The 14,985-nt window shown below is 47.9% G+C and overlaps 1 protein-coding gene across 1 annotated transcript in view; it reads left to right on the top strand.

Moving 5' to 3' along the window:
• Positions 1-14,628, top strand: part of Galnt14 (polypeptide N-acetylgalactosaminyltransferase 14) — a 55,695-nt gene extending 41,067 nt beyond the window's left edge. Inside the window, exons 11-14 of the mRNA XM_055622087.1 lie at positions 3,015-3,098; positions 3,557-3,701; positions 12,691-12,810; positions 14,049-14,628. Coding sequence (XP_055478062.1) covers positions 3,015-3,098; positions 3,557-3,701; positions 12,691-12,810; positions 14,049-14,207 — 508 coding nt within the window. The 3' untranslated portion in view covers positions 14,208-14,628. The remainder of the gene's footprint in view (positions 1-3,014; positions 3,099-3,556; positions 3,702-12,690; positions 12,811-14,048) is intronic.
• Positions 14,629-14,985: the final 357 nt, after the last annotated feature.

Genomic DNA, 14,985 nt, shown 5'->3' with positions numbered 1-14,985 from the left:
CACACACACACACACACACACACACACACACACACACACACACACACGTGTGAGCATGTGCATGAATGCATACAAGGCTTTTGTAAAATCTCTCCCTCCCCTGTGCACAGGCCACTGGACAGTCTCATGGAATTTCAGATGCTCCTACTGAGGATACTTCATGGCCATGTAGCCAGTGCGTTCACAAGAGACCTAGCCTTGCTCTCTTTTCTTAAGAGTTTAAACCTACTGTTTTTATTAAACCTTCTTCACTCTCTCCCCGCCCCTGAGTCCACCACCTCTTTTCTCTTGCACAGATGACACTTATTTTTATGGATGAAATAGACAATATTGATTTTCCAAGACAAAGCAACCCAGTAGCCTGGACACAACTCTACCATCCTTCCCGGTCTCTTTTTGTCCCTGTGGACAGGGGCACTTCCTGTATCAGCAAACCAGGCCTCCTCTGGCTACACTATTCATGCCTGCATTCATTCATAAATCAACATTTATCACATCCCCACAGTCTGCATTCATCTCCTGCCTGCCTGCTGGTGCAGGGCCTCTCAGACTTTAATGAGCACACGGATCTCCCAGGGAGCATGTTAAAACATGGAATCTGATTCCTGAGGTCTGTGTTTCTAATAAGCTCCCCCGTGTCACTGTGCTGCTGGCGGAGGATCCTAATCTGAGGAATGAGTTTTTGTGGAGTGGTTCCCAAACTAACCTGACAGTGGAATTACCCATGGATCTCCAAAGCCCCTGACTGCCTGGGCTCATCCTTTAGAGGACTGGGATTTTTGACTTCCAAATTAGTAGTGTCCAGCATTGCAGATAGGGCTATATGCCCAGGACCAGACCATCTCAGTTCACCTCTCCCGCATCATTCCTGTCTATGTTCACATCTACTCCTTGACTTAAAAGGGAGGGGTGAAAGGAAATTTACTATAAAACCTTTCTTTAGGGTGACATTGCACACTACCTGTATGCCTGTCTCCTGCCTGCCCAGGACCCAGCCTCATGAAGTAACAGATTCCCTTTAATTCCCTACAGCTGTTCCCACTGGGCTTAGTCTGGACTCCATCACTCCTTACCTTCCTCCTATGCTGCCCTTCAGCATTATCTTATCCAACCCAGTCCTTTCTGGCATGCCTCTGTCCCCTAGGCTTCCCATCTTCTTTTCTGCTGCTCCTAGGTCCTATCTTTCCCAGCATGATTACATGCTGCTCAGTTTCTTCTTCCCACTCTTGGCAGGCTGGTGTTTCTCTGAGGCTCTGTCGTAAGTCTTCTTTTTACGAGGCATTCTCCCCGGCGGCATTGCCACATACATCTATTCACAACTCTGTTTCTAACTGGAACTCTTCCCTGGGCTGCAGTTTCTTCTGCCCAAGTATCAGATGGCCACTTCTACCTGGATCTCTCCCAGACACTTCCAATGTAACAAGTCCTAAGCTAAACTCATTCTGTTTGTTACCGAATCTGTCCCTCTTTCCATATCCCTGTCCAACCCCATGAACTGTCTTTCTTATACCATACGAGCCAAGTCACAAATCTGGGTTCCACCCTGTTTCCCCTTCCTTGCTGTGTTTGAGTGATTACTATGTCCTATTGCTGCTGCCTTACTCAAACACTGAGATCCCCGGCTCTTTCTGAACAGAGTATCAGGAATGCTAAAAGCATGGTATCTTTGTGCACATGGAGCTGGAAGGTCTGATGAGGAAGTGTGCTTTGTGTCTGTAAGAAGATACCCACCTGCTATGAGGCAGGTGGGTATAGCTCAGTGATAGAGCAGTTGGCTAATGTACATGAGACCCTGGGCTTGAGTCCCAGCACAAGAAGGGAAATAGGGAGGAAGAGGAGGAAGAGGAGGAAGAAAAGTAGTTTGGGTGATGTCATGGAGAGAGAAAAGGGTGGGAGGAAGTGAGGCTAGACAGAAGGCAGGGCTAGTTTTGTTGCTTCCTAGAGAGGACAAGGTTTGGCTAGTACTTAGGTAGAAGAAAATGAAAACAAGCAGAGGACCGACCATGCCCATCTCCACCCAGTTCACTAAAAGGAGAATAACGGCACCTGGGATTGTACAGTTACCTCCTCCCTGCCCCTGTCCCCACTTCACTCCAACTGGCCCATTCCGGAAGCAGCTGTAAGAATTCCTCAAAGCATCTCCATGCTATACTCTACAGAGGCCCCCACCAAGTCCACCCAGTGCCCATGAGATAGAGCCAGCACCCTTCAGCAGTGCCCCAGTGTGGATCTTTGTGGGCTCACTTCCCCCATTCACCTGCACCTCTGTTTTAAGGCCCTTGGCCAGTTGTTCCTGCGGGAGGACTGTCTGACTTGTTCACAGCCCTGATCTCTGCCTCACCTATAGCAGGACGCCTGCCTCATCCTTCCTCTCACCTACCAGCGTCAATACTCACTTCTCTCTTGAATACCATGGACTCATCAAGCAAGCACGTACCTCCAAAGTGTCTTGATGCCCTGTCTGCAGGGACACATGGCCTGTGGCACTTGAATCAGTATCTTGTGCTACTATGCAGAAGCTTTCATGCCCCACACTGAATGCCATGCCTGTCAAATAGAGATGTTCAGTGAATATCTGATGAACAGATGTGTGATGAGACCCTAGCACCATCTTGAGAAGAGGATGCTCTGAGGCTGGAGTGGTGTGGTACCCCAGCCCTAGAGGGAATGTGAGTAAGAGCAGGCCAGAGTCTCAGCTGTGAATGCTTAACTTCACACTCAAGGTTCTCACAGCTTGACTTTTAATGAAAGTGAAAAACACCACCCCCAATTCCATCTTCAAATAAAAGCACAAGCCCTTGGTATCAGTACTGTACCACTGAGAGGCAAAGCCAGGTGTTTTCATAGGTCTGCCTGGAACAAGAGAAATTTCTGCTTGGTTCATTTGTTCAGCATCCCCTGGAGATGTGTGGGTGCAGGGCGTGTCACTGGTTTGGGGAGCCACTGTTGTAGATCATTGCCTCTGACAGCTCTGTTCTGTCTCTGTGTCCCACCCTCCAACCTCACCACCCCAGCATTGAGAACAGGCTGAACCTGAGGAAGAATCTCCACTGCCAGACCTTCAAGTGGTACCTGGAGACTGTCTACCCAGAACTCAGGTACACCTACCTGCTGGAACCAAAGTTAGCTATGAGAAGAGCTTCTTGGCTGGGAGAAATATGACCTATGGCCAACTAGAGGGGAGCAAACCAATCGGTCCTGCTTATCCCTAAAACCAGGAGGAGAATTACGCTGAACCTAGTAGCATGAGAGACTGGGGTTAGCTGTTGGCAGGATTTCTCAATTATTGGGAGTGGTACCTTGGGTTGTGCTGAGAGCATAGGATTGGTGACACAGACTCTGTCCTAGAGATCCATCTGTCACGTGGCTACTGAGAGTCCCTTGCTGCATCACACTAGCAGCATCCTTTCATCCTCTGACCAGTGCCAACCTCTGTAACAGCTCCAGGGAAGACGGCCCTCTGCCGTCTCAAAACACACTCCTAACCTGCCCAGCAGTTAGCAGCACTGATGTCAAAAGCTGTGTGTTCTCATCTGTCCTCATGGCTTTCCCACAGGGTACCCCCAGACTCCTCCATCCAGAAGGGCAATATCCGGCAAAGGCAGAAATGCCTTGAGTCTCAAAAGCAGAAAAACCAAGAGGCTCCACACCTCAGGCTAAGCCCCTGCAGCAAGGTCAAAGGAGATGGAGCAAAGTCTCAGGTAAAGTAACTGTCTAGAGTCATAGCACTGCATACCACAGTGAGCAGAGATGTCCAGATTAGTCTTGGTCCCTGCTTCGGCATGACACCAGGGGTCCAGAATGGAGCAGAAGGATCCATCTTACTTGACCACTGGCTTTTCTCTACTTAGTTACCAAATATGTGGAATTCCTCTGAGAGATGATTTCCAAGTGGCACCTGCCAATAGCAAATGCCCCAGTAATTTCACAGGAGCTCAAAGAGATTGGCAGCTGTCTCCTACAATAGACACGGGCTGGTTCAGGCAGAGGAGATCACACAAGCTAACTCTGCAAATGTGGCATGCAAAGGGGAAAAGAAGCCTGCTGCTAGACATTGAGACAAGATGCCCGAATGGTGTCTCACAGCTGACTTCCAGGCAACCATATCAGACTCAGTAAAACCACTACCACCCACTTCTGTTTCCCTCCTGTTTCCCCTACATCTATGGATTGTTTGGGGGTACTCTCCAAGGAAGCTTCCCTTGTGCCTTGCTTAGTTTGTCAACAGAGTACATCCTGTTTGAGCTCTGGTTTTGCCAACATTCTCCCTTCTGAGACTAGGCCTGCTGTTTTCAAGGTCACTGGCTAATTCACCACCTGTCTCAACCTCCATAGCATTTGGCCAAGCACAACCATCACGTGACTCCCCTCTCAGCCTTGTGATGAGGTTGATGAGAAGCAGGAGCTGAATTACTATCTCTGTCTTTCTGAGAAAGTTGTGTTTTGTTCAGGTATCACACCTCGGTAGGGTCCCAGTAGAGCACTCCAGGAACAGGAGGTTCACGGGTAAGAACTCCCACCTGGACTATTGCTCAAAGGCCGGGCAACTGAGAGCGTCAATGGTTTAACTCCACAGATGGCCACGGGCACCCAAGTGGCCTCGTATTGCACAAGCTCTCTACACATGTCACCCTTTGTCCTGGTGCCTTGGTTCCAGTTCTCACTAGTGTCTTGGCTCCTCTTTCTCCTACAGCCCTTGTGTCTGCAGCCCACTATGTTCTTCCTAGAAAAACTTTTATCATGCCATACACTCACTTGTTCTTTGTATATCTGCATTCCCCAAACCCAGCTCTGTTGACTTTTGGAGCTGGATCAGTCTTTTAAAATGTCTCTGTTGATTGGAGACTGAAGCACCAGCCAAGGACCGTGCATGGACTGGACCCAGATCCTCTATACATATGTAGCCAATGGGCAGCTTGTTCTTCGAATGGGTCCCCTAGTAAAGGGAGTGGAGGCTGTCTCTGACAAGGACTTTTGCAGGTGTTTAAATCACTTTCCCCAGGCAGGGCTGCCTTGCTCTGCCACAGTAGAAGAGGATATGCTTAGTCCTGATTTGACTTGATATGCTGGGATGGGTTGGGGAGGGTGTATCCCCTCTTAGGAGGAGAGGATGAAGGGGATTGGAAAGAGGGAGGGAGAGTGGGACCGGCAGGAGAGGAGTGAGGGGGCTATGATTAAAAATGTAAAATGAATACATTTTTAAAAAAATGTTCCTGTTAAGAACCTTATGCCAGATTATGGTTACAGCCTCTAGGTCCTCCCCCTGCCCTGTCCCCATCCAATGACCCTCATCCTGATTTTTTGTGTGGTCTCTAACCCATCATCCTAACTTTAGCACAGCCTTTGGTGGCTCTCCATTGTTCACCACACATGTCTAAACTTTCAAACCTAGCTCTAGCTTCAAATTACTTTGCCAGAAGCAGTTCCTGCTCCAAAAAAGACAGGGGTGGTAGTGTGGGAGCTAGATTAGACTAGAAGGGAAAGGAAATGGAGGTGTCAGTTTTACTTTAGGTGTGGCTGCCCAGCTGACGATGACACAGTTTGCTCAAGTGGTACTTTGTAAGGCATTGTAAGTAGGTGACACGTCTCTCTGTGAGTCTGAGTGTGGGTGCTGCTCATGGGAATTCCATCAGTCACAATGTAGTCTGGCCCCTTTCCTAGGACAGAATTTGCTTGGTCTATTCCCAGCAGAGCAGAGCTTTTCTGGAACTTGCCAACTTTGCTTGCATAAGGAGGTGAGGGCGGAGAGGACACCAACGCTCTGGCCCTCAGAGAGGGTCCTTTAATACCTGGTTTTAGGAGAGGTAGCAGAGTGCTGTTTCCTGGAGGAGAATGGCCCATCTCAGCTGCCCTTTCAGCTGACCTCCCTGGGGCCAGAAAAATACAAACAATAGCAGGTACTTGAAGCCATGGAAGAAAGGCCTGGAGGTACATAGGGTTCTCTCCTTGAGGCAGTGGTAGGCTATGGCTCTGCTTTGCTTTGAGATAATGGCCAGTTTGTGTGACTCTCAGATGCTAGATCACCGGGAGATGTAAAGAGGTTCAGTTAACCTCAGCAAACTGGGCCATATAGCATCTTGGGTACCACATTATCTGCTCGGGAGACAAGGTAGGCTCATTCAGAATTAGACACAGCCCCAATCTCCAAGGATGCACAGCCTAGCAGCAGGACCAGGCTTCATTTTCAGATACTCAGAAGGAAATCCACATAACCATTTCAGCTAGCATAATCTCCATGAGATGTGTGTTATACATCTTCATTGGACTGACTTGTGACCTTTTTCTTCTTACTGGGGTCTTAATCCTCATCAACTCAATTGTTGTCGTCCTTCATCTCAACCCTTTCTGCAAACATTAAGCATTAGTGGGGTCCTTTCCACTTAACATGGTTCTGCCCCTTCTTACCTACATCTTTGCTAAGCACCATGATTCTTGCTCCATCCTGAGGGTGTAAATCTGCCCTCAGACCCCTTCAGCCTCTCTCCCTGCACCTACCTCTTCAGCCACTGAAAGCCATAGCAAGGAAGTGGTACAAGAGCCAGACGAAGTAGGTATTACTTTTAACCTTACCTACTTCACAGCTGATGCCACCAAGGCTCCCAGAGGTTAAAGAGTGTCAGACACTTGTGGTGACCGCCAGCTCTTTCCAGTAGCTCTCCGGCACTTGTTCCGGTCATGGTCCCTGAGCTTGATTAGATGTTTAGTCACGGGAGAAGACACCTGTCTGTGACGTGCCTCTTTAAGGCTATAAATATTAAAACCATTGGCCAGCTCCATCTTGACAGGAGGAAGCTGGCAAGGGGTTCTTTGTTACATCCAGTTTCCAGTGAAAATTCCAAAAACAAAATTCATGCCTCTGTAAGAGGGCCTGGAGTCAGTTGAGAATAGCAACCTCCTTTACATTTATGGGGGGGGGGTGTTGGTTAGGAGTGTAAATGGGAGTCTCTGCTCCACAAATACCATGCCAGACTCCAGGGACACATGTTATACTGGCCTGCCTGGCTCCCATTTCTGCCTCTGTCCTATGTGGCAAACTCTGAGCTTTCGTGTTCAAGTAGAATCACTTCCTTCTGAAAGCACATGTATGCATACCAGAGACACAGCCTACCCTTAGAGGACAAACCCAGGCATCGGATCAACACAGGTCCTGAAATCAGGTTGGAGCCATGGGGTGGGTGTTCGAGGATTATGGAGAGTGGCACAGGAAGGTCCAAGTTCTGTTGCTAGCTGACATTTCACTCACCGGTAGGTAAACCCCAGGCAATGGGATGCTCTCCCGCCTGTATCAATGCTCCTTTTAGTTTGGTTTGATTTGGTTGGCAGAGCTAGAGATCAAACCCCAGAGCCTTATGGATGCTAAGTAAGCACTCTCCAACCAGGCTACATGCTCAGCGTGGAGGCTATTTAATCCTGTAGTTCTAATCATTGTTCCTCTTCCATGCCCTGCCTCACCTTCCTTCTTGCTGCCTTGTCATCCTTTAGAGCAAAATGCTAAATTCAAGTGTTTCAAAGATGCTGGCAAACTGATGCCCTGGAGTAATGTAAGAAGCATACATCATGCATTCAAAAGCCTTTGAAGCCCAAGAAGTCTCTAGGCTAATACGTTTCCTCTTAACTTCACTGAATTCCCTGGGAAAATATCCATGAAAGGCAGAAAGCAGACAGATGCTCCACTCTAGTTTCTATTCCAAACTAAAGTGAGGGAAACACAAGACATTTTGTAGTGCATTCTTCCCTAGCCCAGCCACTGTTTAGGTTTCCAATCTGTGGAGCAGAAGGCAGCAGCTGGGAGGCCCAAGGGCGGATGTGATTGAAAGTGCTCCACAGATCAGCAGGCACACGGACACCTCCAGGGTAGAGATCTCAAGTCTGCAGTGGAACAAGCTGCCAGGCGATCGCCTCCTGCCCCCTCTTCCTCAGACTTCCTCATCACAGCCTGGGAACAGCGTCTCAAAAGCATCCTGCCAGCCTGTCTCTGGGACAGTTTCCAAAGGAAAGTCTAAAGGGACATTTCTCTTTTATCCTCTTGCCTTGGTCTGTGTGTCACTGGTATCACCGTCAGAGACGGAAACAAGCCTTTGTTAAATGTAAAGCAAGATTCTAAATATGCACGTATTAAACCATATATTCTAGGCAGTGGCCCTCTCACCAGAGCAGGGGTTCTCAACCTGTGGGGCGCAACTCCTACATGGGAGTGGCCTAAGACTATCCTGCATATCAGATATGTACATTATGATTTATATATGCACACAATCCTGCATATCAGATATGTACATTATGATTTATATATGCACATGATTCCGCATATCAGATATGTATATTATGATTTATAAGAGCAGCAAAATTACACTTCTGAAGTAGCAACAAAAATAATTTTATGGTTGGGGAGGAAGGTCACCACAACTTGAGGAACTGTTTAAAAGGGTCACAGCACTGGGACAGTTGAGAACCAGCAGTCTCTTTATATCATAGCTGAGGTTACAGTAGTAACCCACCAAGAGTCCACAAAGTTATTAAGCTGGTGAGCAGGGATCCCAGCCATAGTAGTTACCTAAGAGCCCAACCCTGTGACACACACAAAAAAGTGAATATAGGGCTTTAATTCTACATACAAGTTATTCTAAAAATTTAGGAGAAGGTGGAGCGGAAATAAAACGGAATGACCTTAAGCTTGAGTCCAGTGAAGGTCCTAAAGAATATGTCAATCTGGTATTATGGTAGCTACCCTGCTGCCTCTGGGCTGGGCGCTATCTCCAGGGTGGAGCTGAGGTCTGTGCCTGTGCAACCAAGGAAGAGAGATCGCCAGTCAGCCATTTGTGCTTATATAACACCCAGTGCTGACCCCTAAGGCTAATCCCTTGGCGATCTTTGTACTGAGTTAGAGGTTTTGTTGGACCCAGCTCATTTGTTCCTGGCATTTGTTTAAAAGGAACCCTTCAAGGGCATGTCTGTGGGTCTTCAAGGGCTAATGGGTTTTCCCACATGGCCTACAAGGTTAGGAGACAGCTGCTCACACTAATGTCCACTGCTTGGTCCCATGTCATCGGAGGAGAGCCTGTGTGCAGAGCAAGCCTGCAACCTGCTCCTGATGATATCATTCAGAGTAACCATCGGCCTCTTTGAGTCTCACTTCCAGGAAACTGGACCTAAATAAACAGACCACGAAGTGGCTAGAACCAGTCAGGCTCTTCTCCAATGGCTCTAACTTCAGTAAAACCTACAATACCGGTAGCCTTGCTGTTTTCTCCTTCATTTAATATTCCCTCCAAGAAGACATTCAGAAATAGGGAGCTCACCCTTATCAGTAAATGATACCAGCTCCTAGTTTCTATTCCAAACTAAAGTGAAGAAAATGCAAGACATTTTGTAGTGCATTCTTCCCCTGCCCGGCCAGTATTTAGGCTCCCGATCTGTGGAGCAGAAGGCTCCTGCTTAATGATAAGGCAGTCACCTCACTTTCCTTCCAGGGTTTGTTTGACCCACCTCACTCCACACTCAACATGAGGATACACCCCCTCTTGGAGCTCACACACTGAGCCAGAGCCAGGCTCCAGGCTAGCGCTCTGCAAGCGTGCTCTCTTGTCTCCCCCTTATACCAGCTCCTCAGATGGCCCATATCCTGTTATCACCCCCACTTGAAAGACTGGATGATATCTAAGAGTTTAGGCGCAGGCCCACACTATATCTCATGAGAGCATTGGCAAGATTGTCTTTAGGACTGGATCATTTGTTGTTGTGGAAACCGTCCTGTACCTTGCAGGATGTTTAGCAGGTGCCCCCGCCCCCCTCAGCACATGCCCATAGACCCTCATCTTAATAATCCAACAATGTCTCCAGACAGTGCCAGCTATTTCCGGTGGGGACAGAGCACAGTCTCCTTGCTCTAGGCTAAAGATTTCCTGTCTGTCAGAGGTTGGGGCCCTGGGCCATTCCAAGATCAGCACCTCTGCCTAGCTTCACTCTCACCCCTGCCTCTCTTAGCTCTTACTGCATCAGAAGAAAATCTTAGCTCCCTAATTTTGCATCCAGCTCAAAACAGTAAGACCCAGGCCAGACTAGGTACTCCTGTGGCCCCTTTGCACCCCATCTCTCACAGGATGTTTGCCTGAGAGGGAAGGCTGCTCTTCCTGCTGCTTCTCTCTCTGTTCCGGCTGGGTCAGGGAACATGTCCCCTGAGAACAGCAGCCTATTTCCCCATTCTAACAAGCTAGCAAAGGACTCCAAGGCCTGGGGGTGAACTTCCCTCCCCAGCCCATCCCCACAGGGAAAAGCCTCTAGATCGGCCTCTGGGTTAACTTCCCTGTGGGCAGAGAGAGACATCCATCACAGACAGCACTTTCGAGAGGCTCTAACTGGAGCATCAATGAAGAGTCCTACAATCCTTACTGGAGGACAGATCTGGCTGAGCGCCCCCACTGTGGCCACCTTTTCATTCGTTTGTTTTCTGGAGCTGCGGACTAAACTCAGGGTCTTGCTTACGAGGCAAACACTCTGACACTTAGCTGGACCTCCAGCCCTTCCCTCAATGACTGCCTTCTTAGGGTTCATTTCTGGCTCAGGGTTCATTTACTAAACATGTGTAAGGAGTGTGTGCATGCATACATGTGTGCATGCACATTCCTGTGTGTGTGTGTGTGTGTGTGTGTGTGTGTGTGTGTGTGTAAGAGCAGCAAGCACAGCACCATCTCTCTAGACTTCTAGTATAAGGATTTTATGGTAGCTGCCTGTTCACATGTCCCTCTTGTGGACCCTTGGAGTGGCTTTTTCACACACTGGCCCAGATGTGCTGTGGTATAGCTGGGTGTACCCTTCTCAAGGGCCATTTCTGAATGTGGAGCCTCAGATGTCAAAAGAGCCTATTCCTACCACTTCTAGGTCACTAGAGTTTTAAAAAGAAAAGACTGACAAGACCTGTTTTTAGAAACTGTGGTGTGTTTTAAGTTGCTCTGTTTAACCTCTTAGTTTAACACAAACAATATAACCCCATGTATCCTAGCGATCATACGGTAATGGCAGGATTTATTTTTGAAATTTTAATGTGTGTCTCCCCGTGGGCTACATAACAGTAACTCATTTTGCCCCCATCACTGACTTTAGCCTTATTTTCAAGGGAGTATAAAAATCTAATAGATTTCAAGCCAGTGGTCTATGGAGCCACAAATGGCTCCCTGCGTCTCTGACCTTAAATACAGACCCTTGGGTCTTTCCCCTTCTTACAAGGAGAAATATTCTCAGCTCCAAATACAGACTATCCTTCAAGACCACACCCCTAATGCCTAAGGCACTAGAGTCACCTGCCCAATGCCCAGGTCCAGTCTCAAGACCCTGGTGGACGTCATGCCTGGCTTTGGCCTCTCAAGTGGATTGTGTCACCAATAAACACATCTAGAGTCAAAGGAGACCAATTGGGAAATGTCTGTGCTCAAATATGCAGGTTAGAGGTGGGACGAGATGGAGCAGACAGCCTAGAAGCCAGCACCATGTGTGTTCCAGGGCCTGGTGTGTCATTCATGAGGCCTCGTCCTGTGCTTATGCTCTTATCTCATGAGGATGTCAGGGCCTGAAGAAGACAAACCAGAAAGTATAGTGTCCCTAGTATGTTATGGAGTTGAAACGAGAGTATCAATACAGGTGAAAGACTTCAAGAACACTTGGCCATATAGCTGGAAATTGTCTGCTCTCCATAAGCATGGGCCAAGAAGGAGCTCCTGAGTGGCCTGGTCCAAAGACAGAGGGCTGCTTCGTGTACATAGGATGTAATGGATCCTTTGGCAGAGTCCCCTCTGAAACCTCCCCTGGAGACTCTAATCATGAATCATCTTTGCTGCATGATGAAGGAAAGGGGCAGTTAGCACCTCTTTCACAAACTCAGAGAAATCCTCTTTGTCTTTATGGCAGCCATTATACCAGCACTTGCCATTTCCTCTTCCAACCTGAGACTGCTTCACCTTGTTAATCAGGCAATCTGGCACTTTGCTATCTTGTAATGTCCTCACAAAATGCCCCTGTTTCCTTCCTTCAGAACTTGGTATGCTGAACTAGTTTCTCTTCTTTTCCCCCTGCAGGAGTCAAGGGGCCAAATCTTTTGTTATACTGCATGTTAGACTGAGAACACTCTCTTAAGTAATGCTACTTTTCATAACTTCCTTCTTTCCCTCCTAAGTCATTTTCCATCTCCTCCCTTGAGCACTCTCTTTCTCTTTACCCTCCTGTCTACCTCTTACCACAGTTTTCATGTTCTCAAGGCACTGACCCGGAATCCTTTCAAAGAAGGGGCATTCTAAAGACAGCTGGGCCAGAGGGTAGCCTGTCAGGCAGCTGTTGGGAGTGTTAAATGTCAGGAGCAGACTCCTGTGGAGACATTGTCTCAAAGAAGACACTGAGAGACCAAACAGGTCAGCTACAGTGTTGTTGAGGTTGCTTCTCAGACTCAGAATTATCATGCAACTTCCAGCATCCACCTGCATGCCTATGGCCCAGGACTCAACATGGGTGTGGGGACAGAGACTTTATGACAGTGTGGACACCCAACCTTTGTCCTTTGAGTAGAATTCTACCAGGTGACCCTGTGAATGATCATTACTTTCTGGGAACTTCTCATCCAGCTGTATGGGTCATCACACATAGGAATGGTGGTACCCCGAGATGGTGGCTATCCCACTCCTAAGAGAATCTTCCTGGTCTCCTCAGGTGTGGGCCTTCACATACACCCAGCAGATCATCCAGGAAGAGCTGTGCCTGTCTGTTGTCACCCTGTTCCCCGGCGCCCCGGTAGTTCTTGTTCTGTGCAAGAATGGGGATGAAAGGCAGGTGAGTGCTCTGGAGACCCGGGGTAGGGGTAGGATTGGGAGTGGTCAACCTCCCTAATGTGACTGGCTGGGTATAAGTAGAGGAGGAATTGAAAGACGATGGCCTAATAAGCGAGAAACCCTTCTAGCCAGAGCCAGGGACAGGACTCCCTGAATGGTGTCAGTAAGAACAGCTATGTTGGTTCCATTGACCAGTGGATATCTGAAGCCTGCAGACTTTAGCTAATCTTACCAGGCTTGCTCACCATGTTATGTTCTGGTCACTGCTCCATCACCTACCTGTAATCTCAGACAAGGTCTTTGTTAGTCGTGTCCTGGCTACACACTGTTCCTCTAGCAGCATGTACTAGGTAGGAATGAGCACTGTTCCCACATGTGAGAGACTGAGGTTCAAGTTACTCATCGCAAGAATGAGTGTAACAAATGGTAGATCACTGTCTCTGCATGGGATGTCCCCTTCCCTTTCGCCAAGGGAGGGCTGATATCACCGGAAGACACTATGGGGAATAAGTATTCCTGATGGTCTCTATGAAGTGCAGAGCTCAGTGTCTCCTCAGCATATGTGCCCATCCTCTATACTTATCACATGCAAGGGAGTCAGGGGACACTTCCTGAGACCCACCTCTCTGTGGGCTCCCTGAAGAAGTCAAGCAGACTCTGAAGAAATCTCCTGCTGTCATTGTCATTGTCACTACCCATATCCTCTTTCTCCAACTTCTTCCTAAAGAAGAAGTTATAGCCATTTTTTTTTTTTTTTTTTTTTTTGTCTCTTCCTGTCTAACTCAGTAACTCAGTTCACATTTTCTATTCTATTGCTTGGGAAATTACTGACTCCTGATGAGTTTTCCTAACATTGCTTTAACCTTTAACTTTTTACTCATTGTTTTAAGACTAGGACTGGGGAGATGGCTCAGTGGGTAAGGGTACTTGCAACCAGGCCTGCCAACTTGAGTTTAACCTTTGGAGTTATATGTGGTGGAAAGAGAAAACCAACTCTGACAAGTTGTGTTCTAGCCCCCCCCCACAAACAAGTAAATAAATACAAATTTAAAATGCAATAAAAATATAAAACCCTAATGCATGTCATGCAATTAGTGGTGCTTTTCTTCCTTCAGGAGGTCATGAAATCTCTGGCTGGCCACGTGTGGTGTCATTCTTCCAGTGATGTCTGAGTGCTTTATATTATCTATAGAACCCATGCCTGTGCCAGCTCATTCTCTCTCCCCTCTATCTCCTCAGCAATGGACCAAGACTGGTGCCCGCATCGAGCACATAGCATCCCACCTCTGCCTGGACACAGACATGTTTGGTGACAGCACCGAGGATGGCAAGGAGGTGGTTGTCAACCCTTGTGAGTCATCACTTATGAGCCAGCACTGGGACATTGTGAGCTCATGAGACTCATGGGCAGATCCAGCTGTGGACCAAGGATGATGCTTCCCTGGACCAAACCAAAATGGAACCCAGGCTGTAAACAGCCCATGACTGCACCCGATGCTCACGACTGGAGGTAGAGCAAAGGCCCCCAGGACAGGAGCAACTGTCTCAGGGAAGATGGAGGAAAAGGTCGCAAACCAGCAGGGCTCAGCAACACCCACACATGTGCAATATTGTGAAGGTCCAGTCCTGGCCAGACTTTCTGATTGGAACCTGGAGATGGAGATCCGATGAGAAGTGTTTGTTGAACCCTTTCTTACAAAACAAGGCTCTTTCTGGAGGCCAGAAAGGAAAGCTGTCCTTGTCACTGTGCGAGGACTACTTGGAAAGATGCAGAATGGAGATGCTTTTCAGAACAAATAAAGTTAACATTGGAACTTGTCCTTCCATAAGCTCATGCTGCTTCTTCAGTTAGCTCAGCGCCTAAAACTGAGCTACCCACTGAGGGTGGGGTGTCTTGGGGTAGAATGGATGAAGAAGACAGGAAAATAGGAACCTTGTACCCTTAGGTTACCACCAACCAGATATGCAATCTTAAAAAGATGCTTCAGGAGACTAGCAAGACGGCTCAGTGGGCTTGCCATTAGCCTGATGAGTTTGATCTCTCAGTCCCACATAGTGGAAGAAGAAAACTGACTCTCTGACCTACACACGCATGTACATGCACGCACATACATACACACACACACACACACACACACAGAAAGAGAGAGTGAAAGAGGTACACAGGCCCTCACTC

This window comes from Psammomys obesus, unplaced genomic scaffold (genome assembly GCF_907164565.1).
Source record: "Psammomys obesus unplaced genomic scaffold, mPsaObe1.curated_primary_1811, whole genome shotgun sequence".
Taxonomy (NCBI): domain Eukaryota; kingdom Metazoa; phylum Chordata; class Mammalia; order Rodentia; family Muridae; genus Psammomys; species Psammomys obesus.
Note: the sequence above shows the minus strand (reverse complement) of the source record. Positions and strands in the feature narration are given on the sequence as shown.